Source organism: Myxine glutinosa, chromosome 1, assembly GCF_964187855.1.
Source record: "Myxine glutinosa chromosome 1, kmMyxGlut1.1, whole genome shotgun sequence".
NCBI lineage: Eukaryota > Metazoa > Chordata > Myxini > Myxiniformes > Myxinidae > Myxine > Myxine glutinosa.
The window spans coordinates 230718034-230743007 of NC_136261.1; the positions used below are offsets into that span (position 1 = coordinate 230718034).

A 24974-nucleotide genomic window follows, 5' to 3' on the forward strand; every position below is an offset into this window, starting at 1 on the left:
TTTCTCCACCAATTTATCCCTAGATGACACAAGAAATTTCATCTTGATTGGATGAGGTTTTGTACTTGTCGAATTATGACGTCATAATGGAGGCACCTATGACATCATTAACATATGTTATTCCACACAGAGAGTTCTTTACAATGAGCCATGTCTCAATTTTTTCTATGCAGCACTTTTTGAGATATAGAGGTGCAAAGTTTTTCGGTTTTTCCAGGATGGCGTTTTCCTGGAACGTGACCTATGATGTCATAATTTTAATTAAAATATTATACATGTGGAGTTGCACCTATCGTCAAAATTTCCTTTCAATCGGACCAGCGGTTGCAGAGAAAATCGTATTTATTCTGTGTGGACAAACAAACAAACAAATGAACAGACAGACAAACAAACAGACAAATGAAAAATCACTCAGGGAGTGACACTTGGCAAAACAGACAAAGTAGAATGACACTCAGTAGAGCATCCTTTTAACTTCAAAAATCATTAGTGGTTGAATTCAGTGACCTGATATGCAAATCCTCTTCAAAGTTTAAGTTAATCGGATGAAAATTGACAATTTTTGAAATTTGGCCTATGTTGACCTTTTGGCCTATGTTGATCTCAAAAATAGTTGGTGGTTGAATTCAGATAGCTGCTGTGAAAATGCAATTCAAATTTCAAGTCAATCAGATGTAAATTGAGGATTGTAGAAATTCGAAAAAAAAGTGGTTGACCTTTGGCCTATCTTGACCTGTTGACCGATGTTGATCTCAAAAATAGTTGGTGGTTGAATTCAGTTACTTGATATGAAAGTCCTATTCAAATTTCAAGTCGATCGGATGAGAATTGAGGATTTTAGAATTTTTTTAAAAAAGTGGTTGATATTTGGCCTATGTTGACCCTTTGACCTATGTTGATCTCAAAAATAGTTGGTGGTTAAATTCAGTTCTCTGATATGAAAATCCCATTCAAATTGCAAGTCAATCGGATGAAAATTGAGGTTTGTAGAAATTTGAAATTGTTGTTGACCTTTGGCCTATGTTGACCTTTTGGCCTACGCTGATCTCAAAAATAATTGGTGGTTGAATTCACTTAGCTGCTGTGAAAATGCAATTCAAATTTCATGTCAATCGGATGGAAATTGAGGATTGTAGAAATTCGAAAAAAAAGTGGTTGACCTTTGGCCTATGTTGACCTTTTGACCAACGCTGATCTCAAAAATAGTTGGTGGTTGAATTCAGTTTTCCGTTATGTAAATCCTATTCAAATTTGAAGTAAATCAGATGAAAATTGAGGATTTTAGAAATTTGGAAAAAAGTGGTTGACCTTTGGCCGGCCTATGTTTACCTTTTGACCTTTTGACATCAAAAATATATAGGATTTTGTCGGACCACGAACTCTAGCATTTGGTGAAGTTTGGTTTAAAATTGTGACCTGTAGGCAAGTATAAGTGAGCGGACAGACAAAGACACACACAAACCGGAGTGATCAACATACTTCCAAAAAAACAAAAACATTTTGCCAAGTAACAAACGGACTCAAATGTAATTCCCTCTCCTCAGGCGATGGTAACCAGAAGCAAAAAAGAGAGGGGAAGAGAAAAGAGACAATTTGGCTTTCACACCTAGCTCGGCTTCACGCTCGAGAAACTAAGACTTTTAGAATCATTGGAACCTTCCGCGATGAAGTTAACTCCGAGGGCCTTTCACGCTCTCACCGCAGGCAGGTTGGTGGTCTTTCTATCTTCTATCGACTCCTCTCCGGCCTTCCTCCCCCAGCTCTATCTGTGCTCTGTCCCCCAAATATTCCTACAGGACGCACAAGATTTGCCAGCAACCCTCTTATGGTTAAACTGCCAAAATCAAGACTCTCTGTACACCTTCACTCTTTCATTCCTCTTTTCTCCCACCTCTGGAACAAACTCCCTCACTCTCTTCAATCCCACTCCTCCCTCCAGGTCTTTAAAACAGCTGTTCACCACCATCTCTTATCTTCTCCCATCGAAAACGTTGATCTTTTCTACCGCCGTTAATCAACCCCAAATCCACCTCCTTCAAATTCCGATTTCTTTCCTGAAAGTCCTTGTAGTGTCCATCTTGTTAATACCGTGTACCCCAGCCCTCTCCCTTCCACAGATCTAATGTCCCTGTTCCCTACTTCCCTCTCTGTCCCTCTCTATCCCCCTCTTGTCTCCCGCTCCCTTTATTATTTGTTATCTCTTATACGAGCCTCAACTCGGTATACAAAAATAAAAAAATAAATAAAAAAAACTTTTTCAAGGAGTGAGAATAAAGGGGAGAAATGGTGAGGATGAGAGAGAACAGGGAAAGTGAAGAGGAAAGGGAAGAGGTCAAGGAGGAGAGATAAGTGAGATAAAACTAGTTATAATGAAATGAAAAGGGAGAAACAGAGAGCAGGAAAATGCTTGAAATGTTGTCAACATGTGGGAGGTATAAGTGAATGAAAAGTGAAATGTTGCTCGTTAATCTTATACGGGGTCAATGTGCCAACCCTGAAGATTAGGCTTTGTTCTGTACGCTTTCAACTGTACGTGGTGCTGAAATGGAGAAAAATACCAGAGTCTGATGTTTGACTGAACGAGTGTTCGAGAAGATTGAAGTATCGAGCTGCTGGCTTGGAGAGATCTGTGCTGTTGGGTCATACATAGAGCAAGTGTTCATGGAAGTGATGCCACCAAAAGGTTTTCATTCCATGTTTCACCCATCTGCTTTTCCCCTCTTAAATAAAGGTTTCCTACAAGATGAGGAGAGTGATTGTGTGGCTTTTTTTCCTTTGCTCTCTCTCCTTTTGCCCAGCCCCATCCCCTTTGTTCTCTCCTTTAAAAAAAAGATATTTCCTATTTTCATTTATTTATTTATGATCTCTCCTCTCTACCGATCTTTTTGGGGTTTCTTGATCGTTTCCATACTAATCCTCCTTTTTCTTAATCCCAGTGCCCCTTGACTTTTAGCTCCTGGAACCTGTTTCTCCTTTTGGTGAGGTGTCAAAATGAGTCATTGAAACCTCAGGGGCACCCTGACTTTGATCAATGTTCGGTTTATTTCATCTATTGTTATATTAACTTATTCCACATGCAGTTTTGTTACCTCCGCCACCAAAGGTGGATGGAGGTTATGTTTTCACCCCTGTCTGTTTGTCTGTCCGTTTGTTTGTTTGTGAACAAAATATCTCAAAAAGTTGTGGACAGATTCGGACGAAATTTGGCAGAGATGTAGCGTATGTCACAAGGACGAAATAATTAGATTTTGGTGAAGATCCGGATTCGGATCCGGCTAGTAGAATGTTTTAGTGATTCTTCACCATTGAGAGATAGGGCCAAAAACGATACATAGCAGGATATCTCAAGTTGTGTACGGACCTGGACGAAAATTGGCGGACTGGTTGTGTGTGTGAGAAGGACAAATAGATTCGATTTTGGTGAAGATCTGCATGTGGATTCGGATATGAGAATTATTTAATTTTTCAAGTGATATTTCACCATTGGGACAAAGGGCCAAAAACGATACATTGCGGGATATCTCAAAAAGTTGTGTACGGACTTGGACGAAAATTGGCGGACTGGTTGTGCGTGTGAGAAGGACAAATAGATTCGATTTTGTGAAGATCTGCATATGGATTCGGATATGAGAATTATTTAATTCTCTAAGTGATTCTTCACCATTGGGAGATCGGGCCAAAAACGATACATAGCAGGATATCTCAAAAAGTTGTGGACGGATTTGGACGAAACTTGGTGGACAGGTTGGGTGTGTGACAAGGAAGAAATCGATTCGACTTGGTGAAGATCTGTATATGGATTCGGATATGAGAATTATTTAATTCTCTAAGTGATTCTTCACCATTGGGAGATCGGGCCAAAAACGATACATAGCAGGATATCTCAAAAAGTTGTGGACGGATTTGGACGAAACTTGGTGGACAGGTTGGGTGTGTGACAAGGAAGAAATCTATTCGATTTGGTGAAGATCTGAATATGGATTCGTATATGAGAATTATTTTATTTTTTAAGTGATTCTTCACCATTGAGTGATATGGCGAACCAGGCGGGGGTATGCTCTCTACTGAGTGCCGTTCTAGTTTTTATGGACTTAGAGATATAATTTGCTTTGGTAATAATATTTGTCTATTTTAAGGTCGTTGCACATAATTATGAAAGCCGTTTCTTCCAGCATTTTAAACTTAATATCACATTGCCACCTCCAAAAAGTCTACAAATATGTTGTATTGTATTTTCGTGTAAACTCTTAAATGTCTCGACGAATCAAAAATGATAAATGAGCAAACGAGAAAGAAAGTAAAATCAAGTGACAAATATATCGATGCGATAACCACATCCAAAGAAAAACCGTGCCCCGCAATCCGTTTGACTGCACATTGATAACGACGTGAACGCAGCACCATGCGATTCAGCCACCTTACCAGGGCCGTCTCGCTGACCACCGTTGGGACAAAGGTGCCGGGTTTACCCCCGCGGGCTCCAGCTTGGCGGGGCTATTAGAGTGTCGGTGGACGTAAATTTTACAAGATGTTCGGTGCGGGGGAGAAATCGATCCCCCCGTTAACCGCTGTTTGTCCGTGATTAACACTTAATAGCGCACAAATTATTTAGCGAAATAGGGTCATTTGTCTTGTCTGCCATGGCCAGGCCGAGTGTGTCCGACTCAGAGCAGAAATAATAGAATAATAAATGAGTGCCGATGAGATGGAAGGCTTTTCTTACTGCTCAACATCGGAAGCAGGGGATGGGCAACCGGAAATTTTGGAAGGTGGCAGGTAGGTTTGGGTAGCGGCAGGAGAGCAGGATCGCTTGTTTTAAACAGCTCGAGGTTTCCCTTACGTGTTCTCTTTAGCTGTATTTTTTGGTTTAAGGAAAGATTTACAATTCGATGTACTTTCATAATTAGTAGGTCAGTGATGGTTCAAATCCTGGCATTAAAAAGATGCTTTGTATGAATGACGTCTGTTGGTCATCGCTGTTTGCCCGTTTTCCTGTGGCTAGCCGTGGTACAACCTTGATGACAGTGACTGAGGATGGATCCCCAACATGTGCAAAATGAATAGCATTGCATTCCATCATCGGTGGCTAAAGTACGATTGAGGTTTTGCCCTAAGGAGTGCTCTGTGCACCGGTTGTCCTCGGTAATTTGATATCTGATGTCGCTGATGTTTGCCACTGTGGGGATGAAGTAAGCCCACTCGGCAGCGGAGCATGCTTCTTTTGTGGCCGTCTGCTTTGACGAATCACACGAAGGAATTGGTGGCTGACCGCCTGGGGGCTGTCAAATTGAAGAATTAACCAACAGCTGCACAAAGTTTTGGAACAACATTTTTGTGCACATGTGTGAACAACAAATATACAAGTCCATCAAAACTTATTCCATTTAACATCGAAGACAAAAGGACTTTCTTGGATTGTCAAGGTGACATCTCGTACACCAATGATTATGCTATATTACTTATATATATATATATATATATATATCTTATGATTATGCTATATTATTTATTTATATATATATCTTATGATTATGCTATATTATTTATTTATATATATATATATCTTATGATTATGCTATATTATTTATTTATATATATATATATCTTATGATTATGCTATATTATTTATTTATATATATTTCTTATGATTATGCTATATTATTTATTTATATATATATATATATATCTTATGATTATGCTATATTATTTATATATATATATACAGTCACGTGAAAAAGTAAGTACACCCCATGTAAAGTTTTGACTTTTTCAACATATTTCAACATACAGCTATTTGATCTTCATTTCAACAATATTGATAGATAAAGGTGATATAATATAACAAATATCATGAAACATTTACATTTTGTAGTCCATTGTATAATTTAAATAAACATAAATGCAAATTTCGCATGTGGAAAAAGTAAGTACACCCCTTCATTTATCACTATTTCAAATACCTAAAATTAGAATCAGGTGCACCAGCTCAGGTGCAAATGATTAGAACATCGTTAAAGAGGATCTTGGAGGAACCTGTGTTATTTAAACCTCAGACATTTAGTTTGGTTTGCTCTTTGTTGTGGAAGTGTGCGGCGTCACCATGCCTAGATCAAAAGAGCACTCTGAGGCTTTCAGAAAGAAGGTTATAGATGCTACGAGTCTGGGAAGGGTTTTAAAAAGATCTCCAAACAATTTGAAATCAATCATTCGACTGTCCGGAAGATCATCTACAAGTGGAGAAGATTCCAAACAACTGCCAATGTGTTCAGGCCAGGCTGCCCCAGCAAATTCAGCCCGAAAGCAGACCGCAAGATGTTGACAAGTCTCTAAGAACCCCAGAATGTCATCACGGGACCTACAGGTAGATCTTGCCACTGTTGATGTCAAAGTGCACGAGTCTACCATTAGAAAGAGGCTGCACAAATTTGATCTACACGGGAGGTGTGCCAGGAGGAAACCTTTGCTGTCCAGAAAGAACATCAGAGCAGGACTAAAGTTTGCCAATGAACACCGAGGCAAAGACCAGCACTTCTGGAACAATGTGCTCTGGACAGATGAGTCAAAGGTAGAGCTATTTGGCCACAGCACCAGAAATCATGTTTGGCAAAAACCAAAGACAGCATTTGACCACAATAACCTGATACCAACTGTAAAGCATGGTGGTGGAAATATTATGGTTTGGAGCAGCTTTGCTGCATCAGGACCTGGGCAGCTCACCATCATAGAATCCACTATGAATTCTTCATTGTCAGAGTGGTGCTTGAGGATAATGTGAGGCAATCTGTCGGAAAGTTGAAGCTCAACCGAAGGTGGACCTTGCAACATGACAATGACCCTAAACATACCAGTAAATCCACCAAGGAATGGCTGAAAAGAAAGAAATGGAGGATTCTGGAATGGCCAAGTCAAAGCCCAGATCTAAATCCCATCGAGATGTTGTGGGGGGATTTGAAACGAGCTGTGCATGCAAGAAACCCCTCAAACATCGCACAGCTGAAAGAATTCTGCATGGAGGAGTGGGCAAAAATTTCTCCCAGTCGATGTCAGAGACTGGTAGACAGTTATAAGAAACGCCTACTTGAGGTTGTTTCTGCCAAAGGGGGCAATACCACCTATGAGAGCCAAGGGTGTACTTACTTTTTCCACATGCGAAATTTGCATTTATGTTTATTTAAATTATACAATGGACTACAAAATGTAAATGTTTCATGATATTTGTTATATTATATCACCTTTATCTATCAATATTGTTGAAATGAAGATCAAATAGCTCTATGTTGAAATATGTTGGAAAAGTCAAAACTTTACATGGGGTGGACTTACTTTTTCACGTGACTGAAGATATATCTTATGATTATGCTATATTATTTATTTATATATATATCTTATGGTTATGCTATATTATTTATTTATTTATATATATATATATATATCTTTTGATTATGCTATATTATTTATTTATATATATATCTTATGATTATGCTATATTATTTATTCATATATGTATATCTTATGATTACAACAACAACAACAACAACAACAGGTATTTTAAGGCCATTTTCCCTTCAAGAGCGGGGGTTAGCCTTGTGGTCCCCATGACTATGTTCTCCATTTTGCCCTATTTTCTGCATCTTCCCTTGTTAACCCCTTTGCCCACATTTCTTCTTCGACCATCTTTAGCCAAGTCTTTCTCGGTCTTCCCCGTCCTCTACTTCCTTCTACATTCATTTACATCACTCTTCTCAACAGTCACTTTCATCCTTCCTCAACACATGACCAAACCATCTCATACTGTTTCTCTTCACAGCATCCATCACAGGCTCTATTCCCATAATCTTTCACAATTCATCATTTGTCTTCCTCTCTCTCAACGATACTCCACACATCCACCGAACCATTCGCATTTCCACCCTTTCCAGCCTTCGTTGCTGCTCTACGTTCATTACGTCTCACTCCCATAAATCATAACACTTCTCACACATGCAGCATACACCTTTCCCTTCAGCTTCAATGACACTCCCCTCCTCGTCAGCACGCCACTCAGTTCCCGAACTTCTTCCATGCACATCTCACTCCAGCAACCGTTGCTGAGTCTGATCCACCTTCTCCATTCAGCATGTCTCCAAGGTAACAAAATGTTTTCACACCTTCCAGCTTCATGCCATCTCTAAGATCCAACTCAACATTTCCTCCATCTGCAGCTCCCTATGTGCACACCTTACACTTGAATGTAGCTGCCACACTGGTTAATGACCCTCTCAAACCACTATATTTTTGATGAACCCACTCAGCGCACATTGTACATTGAATGGAATTCACTCCGACACCCTTCCTGCACACAGTACGTGGCCACTTCCCAGTTCTTTCCACCTCACTTGACTTTCCCCAGTTCTTTCCACTTGCTTTACCACTTGCCATCACCTTTGTTTTTCCGATATTTACCTTCAGACCTTTTGTCTCCATACATTCCTTCCACTTGTTCATCTTCTCCTTCAGTCCATCCATACTTTCTGCAATCAACACCAGATCATCTGCATACAACAACCCCCACGGTAAACCTTCCTTAACCTTCTGAGCCAGCACCTCCATCACAGAAGGTGGCAGGGCTGGGTGGTGGCAGGGCTGGCCGTTCCCCCCAGTCCTGGAAGTTACAACGCTCCTCCACGGTCGAGATTGGCCAGGGTGATTGGTCAATCTTATGATTATGCTATATTATTTATTTATATATATATATATCTATCTTGTGATTATGCTATATTATTTATATATATATATATATATATATATATATATATATATATATATATATATATATACATATATATTCGACCTCGACCTTGGCCTTGTGCTCGTCTCTTCGCTCCTGCTGGCCTCTGCGGTACTCCGCCACAAGGCTTCTCCTGCTTAATACCTGCTCCACCCCATCATGCATCTCTGCAATCAAATCCAATGGACTCCTGCGTCGACCCAGGTCCATTCACCGTGGCTCCGGTCGTAAGTTTGTTTATTTACAATCAGGTCACTCCATCCCCGTCCTCTGGTCGGCTCAGCGCACTCCCACTCATCGTCCCAGCGCACCTGGTCACAACGACGCACACAATCACACCTCCTGTCTGCGAACCCTGGCCAAATCACCTGAATTCATACCCGCCGTACAAAACAACATCAAGCTCACCCTGTTCAGTACCCGGTCCCTCAACAACACATGCCTCATCCTGAACGACTACATCCTGGAAAATAAACTGGACTTTCTCTGTCTCACTGAGACCTGGCAACAACCTTTGGACTACTTCGCACTCAACCTCACCACACCCAATGGATATTCTTACATCAATAAACCACGCTCGGAGGGCCGAGGTGGTGGAATTGTCGTTATTCACCGACAAGACATCAGGACCAGCCTCATCCCCATCGCATCTGCTCCATCATTTGAACACCTGGCTTTTAAACTCTCTGGTCACACACAGTCAGTCATGGCTGTTGTCTACCGCCCTCCCAAACCACACCCATCATTCCTGTCTGACTTCTCCTACTTTCTGACCCAGCTATGTTCCCTCTCCCCCTCAATCCTCCTCCTTGGTGATTTCAATAGCCACATGGACTCCACTGACTCCACGATAACCACTGACTTCACTGATTTACTCACCTGCTTTAACCTCACTCAACATGTCAACTTTCCTACCCATAACCGTGGTCACATTTTGGACCTTGTCTGTTCTACTGGACTAATTTTGCACCATCTCTCTGGCTCCAACCTCACTCTCTCTGACCACTTAGCCATCACTCTGACCATCAACATCCCCACCCCAGCACCAAGGCATTATCGCACTATCAACTTCCGGAAGCTAAACGCTCTTTCACCTACCTCATTCTCATCCACCCTCTCGGAAAAAATGTCCACTTCTCCCTTCGTTGACCTCCACACCCCTTCTGACCTCACTGACTACTACAACCACACTGTCTCCTCCTGCCTTGACCAGCTTGCGCCTATGAAAACCAAAACAGTTTCTTTCACCCATTCTGCTCTCTGGTTTACCCCTGAACTCCGCCTGATGAAAACTCGTGCTCGCCAACTTGAAAGACTCCGCAATAAAACAGGTCTCACAGTTCACTCCCAGGCCTACAAGGACCACCTACAACACTATAAAGATGCCCTCTCCCGCGCCCGCTCCGCCTACTACTCTCAAATTATCCACTCTGGCTCTGGAAACCCAAAAGCACTCTTCTCAACAATAAACAAACTCCTCAGCCCCCTGAACACCACCACCCAGTCATTCACAGTAGACAACTGCATCTCCTTCCTTTCATTCTTCCAACGCAAAATTGAAAACATCTACAACAGCTTGACCACCGCCGCACCCGTTCCCCCTCAAACCACCTGCCCCCCCTTATCCTGCCATCCCCTGTCTCAATTCTCCCCGGTCTCCCCTACTGACCTCTCTGAACTCCTCATAGGAATGAAAACTGCCACCTGCACTCTTGACCCCATCCCCTCCAGCTTTGTCAAGGCCTCCCTTCCTGCTCGCCACTTATCACTGCAACAATAAACTCCTCCCTGTCTACAGGCATCGTCCCACCATCCCTCAAAATTGCTGCTGTTACCCCCATTCTGAAAAACCTGGACTCAACCCTGCCACCCTAAATAACTTCAGACCCATCTCCAACCTACCCTTTCTGTCAAAGGTTTTGGAACGCGCTGTAGCCACTCAACTCGAACATCACCTCTCTGCCAATAACCTGTATGAAATATTCCAATCCAGATTCCGCTCCAACCGCAGTACTGAAACTGCTCTCCTCAAAATCACCAACGACCTTCTCCTCTCCTCTGACGCTGGCAACCTCAACATTCTCATCCTCCTCGACCTCAGCGCCGCCTTTGACACCATCGATCACACCATCCTCCTCACCCGACTTGAAACCACCTTTAACATTACCGGCACTGCCCTCTCTTGGATTAAATCATACCTCTCTGACAGACGCCAGTTCATCTCCATCAATAACTGCAAATCCCCCACTGCTCCCCTCCCCCAAGGTGTCCCCCAAGGTTCAGTTCTTGGCCCCCTCCTCTTCATCCTTTACCTGTCCCCCCTCGGTCACTTAATCCGCCGTCATGGTCTCCAATTCCACTGCTTCGCCGATGACATCCAGCTTTTCATCTCCACCAAGTCCATCTCCACCGCCACCCAGTCCATCTCCATCGCCACCCACTCTATCCTGACAAACTGCATCACTGAAATAAAATCCTGGCTTCAAATCAACTTCCTCAAACTTAACTATGATAAATCTGAAATAATCATCATTGGCCCAAAAACGCTCATAAAATCCACCCATAACTTTGCCCTCAACATCGACGGTATCCCAGTATCCACCTCCCCTCACATCCGGAATCTTGGCATCATCTTTGACCAAACCCTCTCCTTCGACAAATACACTAAACAGATCACAAAGACAGCCCCTTCTTTCACCTGAAAAACATCGCCCGTCTCCGTCCATCCCTCTCCTCCGTGGCTGCAGAAACCCTCATCCACGCCTTCATCACTTCCCGTCTGGACTACTGCAATAGCCTCCTTTATGGTTCACCCTCAACAATCACCAATAAACTCCAATACATTCAGAACTCCGCTGCCCGTCTACTCACCCATTCCCGGACCCGTGACCACATCACCCCCGTCCTTTACAAGCTTCACTGGCTCCCCATCTCCCAGAGAATCCAGTACAAAATCCTCCTCTTGACCTACAAAGCCCTCCATAACCTGGCCCCATCCTACCTGGCTGACCTCTCCAGATACACTCCCACCCGCAACCTCCGCTCTGCTGGTACCAACCTCCTGACGCCCCCCATCCGGAACAAATTCAGATCCTGGGGGGACAGGGCCTTCTCCATCGCTGCTCCCACCCTCTGGAACTCACTACCTCACACCATCAGAGACTCCTCCTCACTCACCACATTCAAAACATCACTCAAGACCCACCTGTTCAACACTGCATTCAACATTGCATTGCAACACTGCATCTAACCCCTGACTATCTCCTCTCCTTCTCCCTCCTTTGTGCTTTGAATATTTCCCTATTGATTCTTCTTTTTTGCAATTGTTTTTATGTTTTGCTATGTTTTGCACTCTGTCAAAGCGTCTTTGGGCTTCCTGAAAAGCGCTATATAAAATAAATGCATTATATATATATATATATATATATATATACATATATATATATATATATATATATATATATATATATATATATATATATATATATATATATATATATATATATATATATATATATAATCTTGTGATTATGCTGTATTATTGATTTATATATATATATATATCTTATGATTATGCCATATTATTTATTTATATATACTGTATATCTATCTCATGATTATGCTATATTATTTATTTATATATATATATATATATATCTTATGATTATGCTATGTTATTTATTTATATATATATATATATATATCTTATGATTGAATGAAATGAATGAATGATCGTTTTAAGGCCATTTTTCCCCGCTGGAGCGGGGGTTAGCCTTGCGGGCCCCATGACAATCATGGTTCCCTGTTTGAGGCAATGTTTTTATGGCCGGATGCCCTTCCTGACGCCAACCCTTGGTCGCCTCTTCGATGCGCAGGGATACGGTGCACCTATTCTAAACCGGGGTACACACCGGGATCATTCATCCCAGCAAGCTGGTACTCAATTTGCCGACCTCGGAAGGATGACAGGCTGAGTTAACCCCCGTGGCGTTAATTCAGCGATCGACCGGGATTCGAATATGCTATATTATTTATTTTATCTATATATCTTGTGATTATGCTATATTATTTATTTATATATATATATATATATATATATATCTTATGATTATGCTATATTATTAATTTATATATATATATATATATATATCTTATGATTATGCGATATTATTTATTTATATATATTTATCTTCTGATTATGCTATATTATATATATATATATATATATTGTTATGGATTTGAGAATTGTGTTTTTTTATTGTGGTAAAATATCACCCTCCTTCCTCCATTTGGTGTATAAAGGTCAAAGGTCTTGCGCGTAGTTATTCCATAAACAATCACGTAGCAAATCATAGATTTCCTCTTTGTTCAATAGTTATCTCCTTATTATGTGTATTAGATTAAGGCTGTGTCTTCCATTAATTAACACTCCATTGCACCGAATTCAAATAGGGTAGATTCCCTTCACATTCTCCTTTCGTCAATTGCCAACTGCATTGAGCGGTTTGCTGCATTCTGCCGCTGCTGTGGGGTTGTGGTTTTTCGCGGCAAGACTCCATTAGCCACGAGGTCATCTCGGAGCGGAAGGTGGGAGGAGTCAGCCCAGCGCCAGGAACAAGGCGTGGCCTTGCCAACGCCTCCTCTGGGGGCGGGATCGGTGGGCCCTCGCGGCCAATCAGGGTCGAGGCGAGCTCGCCGATGGGAGTGTCCTGGAGGCCGGCGGCTTGATCACACCAGGGGCAATAAAAGCGCGCGCGGAAGCCTTTGGGAGTGAGCTCAGACAGGGAGAGAGAGAGAGACGCGGCAGAAGCAGTACCACGCAGCTTTGACTCCACCAGGCCGCTTTGACTCCACCAGGCAGCGTTGGCTCCACCAGGCAGCTTCGACCCGTTACCCCGCGGGAACCAGGATCGGTGCCATCGGTGGCCGTCGAGGTCCAGCCCGGCGTCCCGTGCGGGATCAAGCCCGAACCATCTGCCCCAGCTGAACCTTCCTCTCTCCTTCCAGTCCTTCATTCCTGCCATTCCATCCTTCTGTGTACATGAGTTTGTTCTGTGTTGTCCTGGGGTTTAAGTAAGACTGTCAATAGGTAAGCTAGTATTTGCACTGTGTTTCTTCTTCTTCTGTATTTTATTTTATTATCTTTCCTCCTCCTTGGTTACTTTTCATCGTGTACATAATAAGAAGTAATAAATTATATTCGTATTTCCTACTTCTGTCTTCCACTTCTTCACATCCGTCGTCTTTGTCTTTTCCCCATTGAAAACCTGTGGCACGATTTGGCCAACGTTCAAGGATCGGGTCTAGTTTCTGTTAATAGTTCGTGCCGCGGTTGCTAAAACCGCTCGGCAATTAACATCTGTCCGCGGTACGAACGGGGCTGTGCCACCGGCCTTTCCGGAGGTCGCTGGGCAGCGTCAGGGACCACGTCAGTCAGTTTTAGAAGAGGGGATTAATCCCCCCTCTAAGGGGGAACAGAGGCCGACGTTGGGTTCCGTAACAATATATATATATATATATATATATATATATATATATATATATATATATATATATATATATATATATATATATATATATATATACATCATGATTATGCTATATTATTTATTTATTTATATATATATATTTATATTTATATTGTTACAGACGCGGTTGTGGATGTTAGTTTACCGAGCGGTTTGGTATGACCGCGTCTGCACAGTTTACCCGATTATGCTCGAACGTTGACTAAGTCGCGCTATGCTAAATCAATGATGGAAAAGACACAACGGCTGGGATTAAAATGACACGACACCAAGGGTTCAGTTCTCAAGACCTCCGGAGGAGGTTATATTAGGGCGGAAGGTCAGATTACAACGACAAGAGGGACAGCATAGGAAGATAGGCACTTAGACACAGTCTTATCTAGCCCCGACAGACGACAGATAAACGGGACAAAACTGACTCACACGGGGATTGATGGCAAGGAGGGGCAGGTCTTCGATGGCTCAAGGTGCACCTTGGCTCAGGGGCAAAATCGACCTGGTCCAGTCCAAAGATGCGGGAGGTCTCACTCAGCGCTCGGAGGTGGTGACTGGCTCTTCTTCAAGCTGGGGGCGCATCTCACGTCACGTCCGGTAAGTCGCCGCGTATATCCGGTGGGGAGTGACACGCCCTCGGCTCGTTAGCTCCGCCCCAGATGGAATCGGCCCGTTGCTTCTCATTGGGTGCGTGCGGGGGGGTTACCGGCTCCGCCCTTGACGAGGGCTGACAGGGAGCCCCTTCGTGGTAACCCCGTCGGAGCGCATGGTCAATGGCGGCTAACCGAGCCGGTGTGAGGACGCACACTCCCCCGCGCCGCGCCGCCCCCATTCTCCTCTGTTGTTGTAGTTGTAGTTGTAGTTGTTGTTGTTGTTGTTGTTGTTGTTTCATGGGGAAGATGGGAGGAGGTAAGGGGAGGTCCTAAACTCACGACTGGTGCCATACGATCACATTCTGGTGCAACGAAGAGTCAGAATTAATGGAAACGAGTCCTTAACTGACATAGACTAAGAATAACTAGCAAGATGTCCTATAGTTGTCTACGTGAGATGCGGTGGACCTGGGCACGACATTTAATGGGGGAAAAAGGGGAAGGTCGGTTCTACAGAGTGTTATTTACAGGCAATGGGACTAGGGAATGGGGGATTGGGGATAGTTGGGGAGTATTGGGGAAATAGGGGAGTATTTACAAGCGGATATTGAGGCCAAGTCCCATATCCGCAACATTGCACCCTTCTCTACCCTCGGGGCGTCCCGACCCGATAAATTTTTACCTATTTTAGTGTGGCACTCAGATGTAGTTCCCTCTACTATTAACTCTACCCTGAGTGCGACAGTTTTACAGATGTTCACAAATGAGTAAATATGTCCCCCTGCGACGTTGCACCCTTCTCCTCACAGAAACACACCCACAGGATAACCGAATTGCGGAAAGAATTCGCAAACTAAACATACAGCCGGTAGGGAGCATTATTTACAAGACTACGCTGCTATTTACACTACGATCCAGGACCTGTTTTTGGAGGAACACATGCAGATGTTATGCATAGAGAGAGCACGCATGCCAGCATCGATACACCAACCCACGAGTGCTCTGTGGCCTTACGGCCTTTAATAACGTGCAGAGCACCCCTTCCCAGCACCAAAAGCACCACCCCATCACACAGTCAGCACCATCCGGTGCAGTCACCATTGTTCAATGAATAAAAATAAATTCAACAACCCCTAACCCTGCAGGTGTCTCTTGCTCTTCATGTGGTGCACTTGGCCTTCTGGCTTCTTTCAAAAATAAAGAAAGGCGCCAACCGCGTCCATTTCTTTATTGTGGCCGTCAGGGGGCCAACTATAAGTGGTTCACCTGTTTGGCATAGGTGCCACGTTGACCCAGAGGTCCATCCACGGGTGGTGCTTGGCCGCAAAAGAACTGCGGTCCATTGTGGGTGGCCACCAACATTGCGGTCCATATGGTGTATCGATCCAGGCAGCAAGCAGCGAAAGTGCAGGCCCACAACTGCGAAGCCAGCACCTCTCTCTCCTCTCTCTCTACCCCAAAGCCAGATCCTCGGAGGTGGGAGACAAAAGAAGCAGACAAGTGAGTAAGGTGGTAAGGGCGCAAAAGTGCATGCAATGCAAGGTAATGCACACTGGGGGCACATGGGAACCAGGTGAGACAGGTACGTTCCTACCGTACGCCCCCCCCCCCCCACCAGGTAACCTACATGGCCCCTCCCTTACCCCTTACTGTATCCACACAACACAACACTACCCATAAACATCTACTTTACAAATCAACAAACATCCCTACTGTCTTCCCCGTTCCTCCCATATACCAAATTCGTCTTCTCTCCCTCCTAACCAATCAAATTTGCCATTTTCAACTCTCATCAAAATTTGCCATCTCCAACTCAACATCATAATTTGCTATCACCAATTCATCATCAGTCCCTCCTAGGGAGGGAGAGATGGAATCACCCCAATGTCTCATCCACGTCGTGATGCGTCTCACAAATCCTCACAGCAATTCTCATTTCCTGCACCAAAACAAAGAAAACACAGGTGTGGAGTCATCATCATCACCACAGGTAAGTGGCTGCGTATGGTGCGACAGGTTCATCAATCCTAGCTATTTCCTAAATGACTTTAACAACTTTACCTTACCCGGGGTCTTTCTCCGGCCAAACCATTGGCCCTCTTACACTATGGGTTCTAAAAACCAATTCCCATTGGCCAAACTGTGGTGCTTTTCAATTTGGGGTCTCACTCCCCCGAGTCATCTCCCGGTGCCCTCGCACAATTTCTGGGCTGTGGCGTGTACCTCTCCCAGTGGGTCTACCCACCTGCACACCTCCACCACTGCAGTTGCCTCCGAGCTTACCTGCTCCTTACCCTAACCTAACTACCTGGGGAAGGCCCTCTGGCGCTCTCCCCACTCGGTGCCCTCTCTGGCACTGGGCTGCCCGATCCACACCCGGGATCCTCAGGCACCCACTCACAACTACCGGCTCCCAGAGCCCACCTGCGGCCTCACCTGGCCGACATCCTCACAGTGGTGGAGTGCCCAACCAACTACACACACTAACAGGCTACACGCCCAGCCATTTCCACAACACTAATGCACCCATCCAAATACCATTCTGTCACCCGCACCACAGATGCCAATATCCAACCACAATTTACCTATACCCTCTACCTAACACTTACACTACCCGCCCCGGGTACTCGTGAAAGGGGTCCACTCTTCCCCCATCCACACCTTCGCACCATGCACACCACTCCGTACCACTTACTCCAACTCTCTCCACACACCTGTACCTGCACACCTGTGCTCTCACACCTGGTGCCACCTGCACCCTTCTCTCCCCAAGCGCATTCGCGCTGATCCACAACACTCATTACTCACACACTGTTCCACACACCTGTCCAGTTGCACACCTGTGCAATCACACCTGTTCAATTCTCACACACACGGCATCATCTCAGCTAACTACTCCCTTCTGAAACTTGCGCTTCCCAGTCGTCCCTTTAAACTATTGCGCTCCCTCGTCATTATCATCCACACTAATCTACCTGCGTCCCCACTACAGGTATCAGTCACTAACTAAACTTAACGTAACCTAATGTCATCTTCTAGGGCCCTATCAATATAACCTAACCCACCCGGGCTAGTTTTCACTGCCATACACCCCATAAGCTATTGCGCATTTGCCCCACCATATGGGAAGGGTGGCAAGGATGCCACCCTTACCCACCGGGCCCATCGCTCCTCAATCCCCCAGTCCTCTGGCACTAATAAGCCCCCTTTATTCAGAGGTACTGGGTCCCGCCTCGGCATCTAAAGCCGAGGCAATCCACGGGGGCGCCTGCTCGCCGGTGTAAGGCCTTCTAGTGTACCGGGGTCTGGCGGGGGGGTGTCTGGGGTCGGCTAACCCGCTCCCCCCTGGGCGGAGTTAAGGACCTCAACCGCCGGGGGTCATCCCGGCGCGTGGCTCGACAGTGCCGCGCCAGGTGACCCGGACGGTTGCAAGTATAGCACCTCACCTGATAAGGTGCTTGCCTCCGGAATTCCAAATTTCCCCCCCTGTAGGTCCGAATTGGATTACTCGCTCGTGGTCCACCGCGGGCCACCTCCGGGGCCGCCTGCCATGGTCCAGGTCCCGCCAGGCGCTGGTCCACCAGCCTCCGGACCATGCCCGCCAGGTCAGGACCCACGTCGGGGGCGGGCCCCCTAAGGGGTCCGCCCTCCATCGGGGGTCCCACCTGGCGGACCGCCATTGCGAGACGCTCGCCCCCCCGGGCCAGGGGCCTCGCTGCTTCCCAACGGGCCGCAGCGTCAGCCGCCTGGCTCAGAGTCTGCGGGCGCCACATGGCGAGCTGTTGCCGGAGCTCAATGTCCGGGAGGGCCTGGATAAAATGGTCCAGCGCCAGGCTTTCCCGGGAATCCGCTGCCATGCTAGCATGTGCGATCCCCACTGCGCGGCGAATGTCGTGGGCAAGTTCCCCGATGGCTTCCTGGGGCTTGCGCTTTCGCAGCGCGAGCTGAGCTTTAACAAGCTCGCTCTGCTGTTCTATGCCGAATCGATTAATTAGGGCGTCGCGGAGGGCTGGCAGGGTGAGAGCACCCGCTGGTAATGCCGTCAGCACCTCCGCCGCCGCGCCGCGCAATGCGGCCACCAGGTGTACTCCACCTTCGTCCTCACCCCAACCGTTGCCCTTACACACACATTCGAACTGCGCCAGGTACGCGCGTAGATCACTCTTGCCGTCATACGGCGCGAGTGGGACCTTGTGGGACCACCTCGTATGCGAGTCGTTGCCCGCCGGCCGGACCCCGTGCGTCGCCCCTTGCGGGGTCAGCGCGGGGCCGAACCGGCCGGGCCCCCACAGTACATTACCCCCAAGGGGCTCTCGTGCCTCCCCGGTCCCTCCAACAACTACCCCTGTTGGTGTCGATGCATGGGTCACACCTCCGCAACCCGCTACCCATTCCATACCACCACAACCTTGCTCACCCACACCTCGCACCTCTCGTTCCATACCCTCCGGACCAGCCATACACCTCACTCTTGGCCTCTCACGAACATCCGGGTCTATCTCGACCCCCAAGCTTATTAAATCACCTGGCGCATCATACGCACGACCATATTGGCCACCACTTACACCGGGTCCTCTTTCTTTTCGCTTCTCCTCCATCACCTGCGAATCCCTCATCCGGTTAATGAGCACATCATCACGATTCGAACACAGACTTTGGACCAATTCTTTTACTTCCTCCTTTATCTCTTTCTTATCCTCTCTCCGTCGCTTTTTAATTTCGCTCACCCCCTCTTCCACTTCTTCTAATTTCTGCTTCACCTCCTTCATCTCCTCGTGCGCCCCTTTAAGTTCTTCCTCTAACTCCACTTTATTTTTTTCTATGTGCTCCCGCACCTCCCGCTTTTTAACCTCCATCACCTCTACCACTTTGTTCATTTTTCTCGTCAAGTCCTCATGTACCGTCTGACACTCTTTTTTAATTACCCCTACGTCCTTTTTCATCTCCTTCTGCGTCGATTTTAACCCCTCTATTACCGCTGTGTTCTTCTTTACCTGTTCCCCCAACTCCTTTTGTCCCACTGTCAGTTGTTCTACTCCCAGCGTCAACTCCTCTATACCACTTTGCAATTTTACAGTCCCCTTTCTCACCTCCTTCTCCATGCGCTCCTTACAGTGCCTCACCTCCTCGCGCACTCCTCCGACCTCCTCACTCACACCTCTTCTGATCTCCTCTCCCATCACTTGCATCTCCTGCCCAGATGCCACCCTCATCTGCTCCATTTCCTCCCTGTGAGCATCCAGTTTGGTTTCTACCCCCATTCTGACCCCCTCTATCTGCTGCCCCATTTGGTTAACTTCCCTTTCCGCTTGGTCCCTCATGTCCCTCAATTTGCCTTCCATCCTGTTTTCTAACCCCTCTAACCCATTTTTCACTCCCTCTATCTGATTCTCCTGGGCAGCCATTCTATTTTCTACCCCCAGTAACCCATTTTTCACCTCTTTTATCCCGTTGTCTAACCCCTCACCGGTACCCCTCGCTTCGTCCCTCATTACCCACAATTGCTCACCCTGAGCATCCATCCGGTTCCCCATTACCCCCAATTGCTCATTCTGAGCCTCCATCCGGTTCCCCATTTGTCCCATACTGCTTTTCAAACCTCTAATTTGGTCTCCCAATTGCTCACCCATTTGTTCCATAAGGGCCCTCATTTGCAGGAGGAAAAGGTTCGAATCCACCAGGGGCGCTGCCACGGTCGCGGGCGCGGTGACCAGCGAGGCGCCATTTTGCGCTCCCGCAACGTCGGGCGCAACAACGCTATTTTGTGCGTCTGCTACCCTCACTGCTTCACTCTCCTCGCGTCCCTCAATTTGGTCCTGGACCGACCCTGCCTCACTCTCCTCTACCGGAACCCAGCTGTCTTGATCCGCCATAGCGCGACTTTCAAAATTCGGGCTTTTATATTTGGTAAAACACAATCGAATTTCGTCGTTATAATTTCGAGCGCGGGAAACGCGCTCCGGATCGAATTCTACCTCCCAACACCAATTGTTACTCTAGTGGTACAATTGGTGTTCCAAAATTTGGGCCTAATAAATTTAGTCCCAGGTCCGAATCCGACACTCCTGACACCAATTGTTACTGACGCGGTTGTGGATGTTAGTTTACCGAGCGGTTTGGTATGACCGCGTCTGCACAGTTTACCCGATTTTGCTCGAACGTTGACTAAGTCGCGCTATGCTAAATCAATGATGGAAAAGACACAACGGCTGGGATTAAAATGACACGACACCAAGGGTTCAGTTCTCAAGACCTCCGGAGGAGGTTATATTAGGGCGGAAGGTCAGAATACAACGACAAGAGGGACAGCATAGGAAGATAGGCACTTAGACACAGTCTTATCTAGCCCCGACAGACGACAGATAAACGGGACAAAACTGACTCACACGGGGATTGATGGCAAGGAGGGGCAGGTCTTCGATGGCTCAAGGTGCACCTTGGCTCAGGGGCAAAATCGACCCGGTCCAGTCCAAAGATGCGGGAGGTCTCACTCAGCGCTCGGAGGTGGTGACTGGCTCTTCTTCAAGCTGGGGGCGCATCTCACGTCACGTCCGGTAAGTCGCCGCGTATATCCGGCGGGGAGTGACACGCCCTCGGCTCGTTAGCTCCGCCCCAGATGGAATCGGCCCGTTGCTTCTCATTGGGTGCGTGCGGGGGGGTTACCGGCTCCGCCCTTGACGAGGGGCTGACAGGGAGCCCCTTCGTGGTAACCCCGTCGGAGCGCATGGTCAATGGCGGCTAACCGAGCCGGTGTGAGGACGCACACTCCCCCGCGCCGCGCCGCCCCCATTCTCCTCTGTTGTTGTAGTTGTAGTTGTAGTTGTTGTTGTTGTTGTTGTTGTTGTTGTTTCATGGGGAAGATGGGAGGAGGTAAGGGGAGGTCCTAAACTCACTACTGGTGCCATACGATCACATTCTGGTGCAACGAAGAGTCAGAATTAATGGAAACGAGTCCTTAACTGACATAGACTAAGAATAACTAGCAAGATGTCCTATAGTTGTCTACGTGAGATGCGGTGGACCTGGCACGACATTTAATGGGGGAAAAAGGGGAAGGTCGGTTCTACAGAGTGTTATTTACAGGCAATGGGACTAGGGAATGGGGGATTGGGGATAGTTGGGGAGTATTGGGGAAATAGGGGAGTATTTACAAGCGGATATTGAGGCCAAGTCCCATATCCGCAACAATATATACACATCATGATTATGCTATATTATATATACTAGGGCATGCCCGTACTATATATAAGCTAGGACGTGCCCGTACGTGGGTGCCCGTTCCTTGCCAAAAAAAAAAAAAAAAAATTTGTGTAGGGGTGTGTGTGTGTAAACATCCTAGGGCGTGCCCGTACGTGGGTGCAAAAAAACATGCGTGCAAACAACAACAACAAAAAAAAACTTTGAAACCACGTGGCAGTAACGACCACAGAACCCCCCCCTCTATTTACATGAATGGTTTGGTCCATTCGCAACGACCACAGAACCCCCCCCTCTATTTACATGAAATGGTTTGGTCCAAAGCGAACGGCTTGCGGTGTTTGGTAAAGAAATCGCCATAGCTCGGTAACTACTTGTCCGATTAATTTCAAACCTTGAAAAGGCACATCCTCGGGTCCCCAGCAATATACCTGGCAAGTTTAAAGTATATCGGACCGGTAGTTGTCGAGAAACAGCGGTCACAGACAAACATACACACATACACACATACAAACACACATACACACATACACACAGAGATTAATGGAATTATAGATAGATAGATATATATATATATATATATATATATATATATATATATATATATATATATATATATATATATATATATATATATATATATATATATATATATATATATCTTATGAGTATGCTATATTATTTATTTATTTATATATATCTTATGATTATGCTATATTATTTATACTAGGGCATTGCCCGTACTATATCTATATCTAAAATTATATCCCCCCCCTCTATTTACATGAAATGGTTTGGTCCAAAGCGAACGGCTTCCGGAGTTTGGTAAAGAAATCGCCATCGCGTGCACAAACGCGCAGGAAAGCGAATGAATCGCAAATTCGTTTTTATTCGTTTTAAAACATAGTTTAACGCCAACATAGTTTGCAAACGTGAAATAAATGAATACGCTCTCAAATGTGCCATCCGAGGCAGAGTGTGTCCGCCACGTTCGGCACACGCGATAGTTCGCTGCTCTCTGATTGGTTGAATCGTTTTTTGGACATAGCTCGGTAAGTAATTGTCCGATTAATATGAAACCTTGAAAAGGCACATCCTCGGGTCCCCAGCAATATACCTGGCAAGTTAAAAGTATATCGGACCCGTGGTTGTCGAGAAACAGCGGTCACAGACAAACAAACGTACAAACAGAGATTACTGGAATTATAGATAGATATACTAGGGCATGCCCGTACTATATATAAGCTAGGACGTGCCCGTACGTGGGTGCCCGTTCCTTGCCAAAAAAAAAAAAAAAAAAAATTTGTGTAGGGGTGTGTGTGTGTAAACATCCTAGGGCGTGCCCGTACGTGGGTGCAAAAAAACATGCGTGCAAACAACAACAACAAAAAAAAACTTTGAAACCACGTGGCAGTAACGACCACAGAACCCCCCCCTCTATTTACATGAATGGTTTGGTCCATTCGCAACGACCACAGAACCCCCCCCTCTATTTACATGAAATGGTTTGGTTCAAAGCGAACGGCTTGCGGTGTTTGGTAAAGAAATCGCCATAGCTCGGTAACTACTTGTCCGATTAATTTCAAACCTTGAAAAGGCACATCCTCGGGTCCCCAGCAATATACCTGGCAAGTTTCAAGTATATCGGACCGGTAGTTGTCGAGAAACAGCGGTCACAGACAAACATACACACATACACACATACACACATACAAACACACATACACACATACACACAGAGATTAATGGAATTATAGATAGATATATATATATATATCTTATGATTATGCTATATTATTTATTTATAAATATATATATATATCTTATGATTGTGCTATATTATTTATTTATATATATATATATATATCTTATGATTATGCTATATTATTTATTGATATATATATATCTTATGATTATGCTATATTATTTATATATATATATATATATATATTTCTTATGATTATGCTATATTATTTATTTATAAATATATATCTTATGATTATGCTATATTATTTATTTATATATATATATAATCCTATGATTATGCTATATTATATATATATATATATATAGTATATATATATATATATATATATATATATATATATATATATATATATATATATATATATATATATAATATTATATATCTTATGATTATGCTATATTATATATATATATATATATATATATATATATATATATATATCTATCTTATATCTTATGATTATGCTATATTATTTATATATTTTATATATATATATTTATATTTATATATATATATATATATATATATATATATATATATATATCTATCTATCTATATATCTATATATAAAGGAGGAGTGTCTGTGTGTGTGTCTGTCTGGATGTCCGCTTATAACTCAAGAACTACACATCGGAGAAAAGTTTTAGACACAGATTCGGAATCAGCATAAATCCCGGTGGTTTTAGGCTACGTTTTATTTTAATATCAATGGTTTTAAAAAACCGCGCCAGCTGCAATTCCATGGTGTAGTTTGTGGCGGCGCTAGACGTTCGGGGTGTATTGCAATGGTTTGTCGGTTTTGGCTGTGGGTCCAGAATAGCTCCCATTTCCTTATGTTCCTCCACTTTTATTTTGATTCTTCTGTTACAACGCCTTCCTTATCTACCTTATATCCCCCCGACGAGGCCTCTACATAATTTCATGCGGCAGAATTTCGTGCATTTTGAGTGAAAGAAGTGAGACGAAGTTGTAGGAGGAAGAAGAGGCGCGGTCAGCCCGGTCACTGTCGAGGCCTCGATCGTGAGTGGAAATGGCGGGAATTGCGTTTGTATCGCAAAGTAAAGGATCTGCATTCATTTCTGAACTTGCATTGGTGGATTGTTATACATCTGCATTATTTCAAACAT

General features: G+C 44.8%; 1 protein-coding gene across 1 annotated transcript in view; it reads left to right on the forward strand.

Moving 5' to 3' along the window:
* The first annotated feature begins 4705 nt into the window (after positions 1-4705).
* LOC137413377 (zinc-regulated GTPase metalloprotein activator 1) overlaps positions 4706-24974 on the forward strand; it is a 308658-nt gene continuing 288389 nt past the window's right edge. Inside the window, exon 1 of the mRNA XM_078774120.1 lies at positions 4706-4776. Within this exon, the coding sequence (XP_078630246.1) occupies positions 4706-4776 (71 nt within the window). The remainder of the gene's footprint in view (positions 4777-24974) is intronic.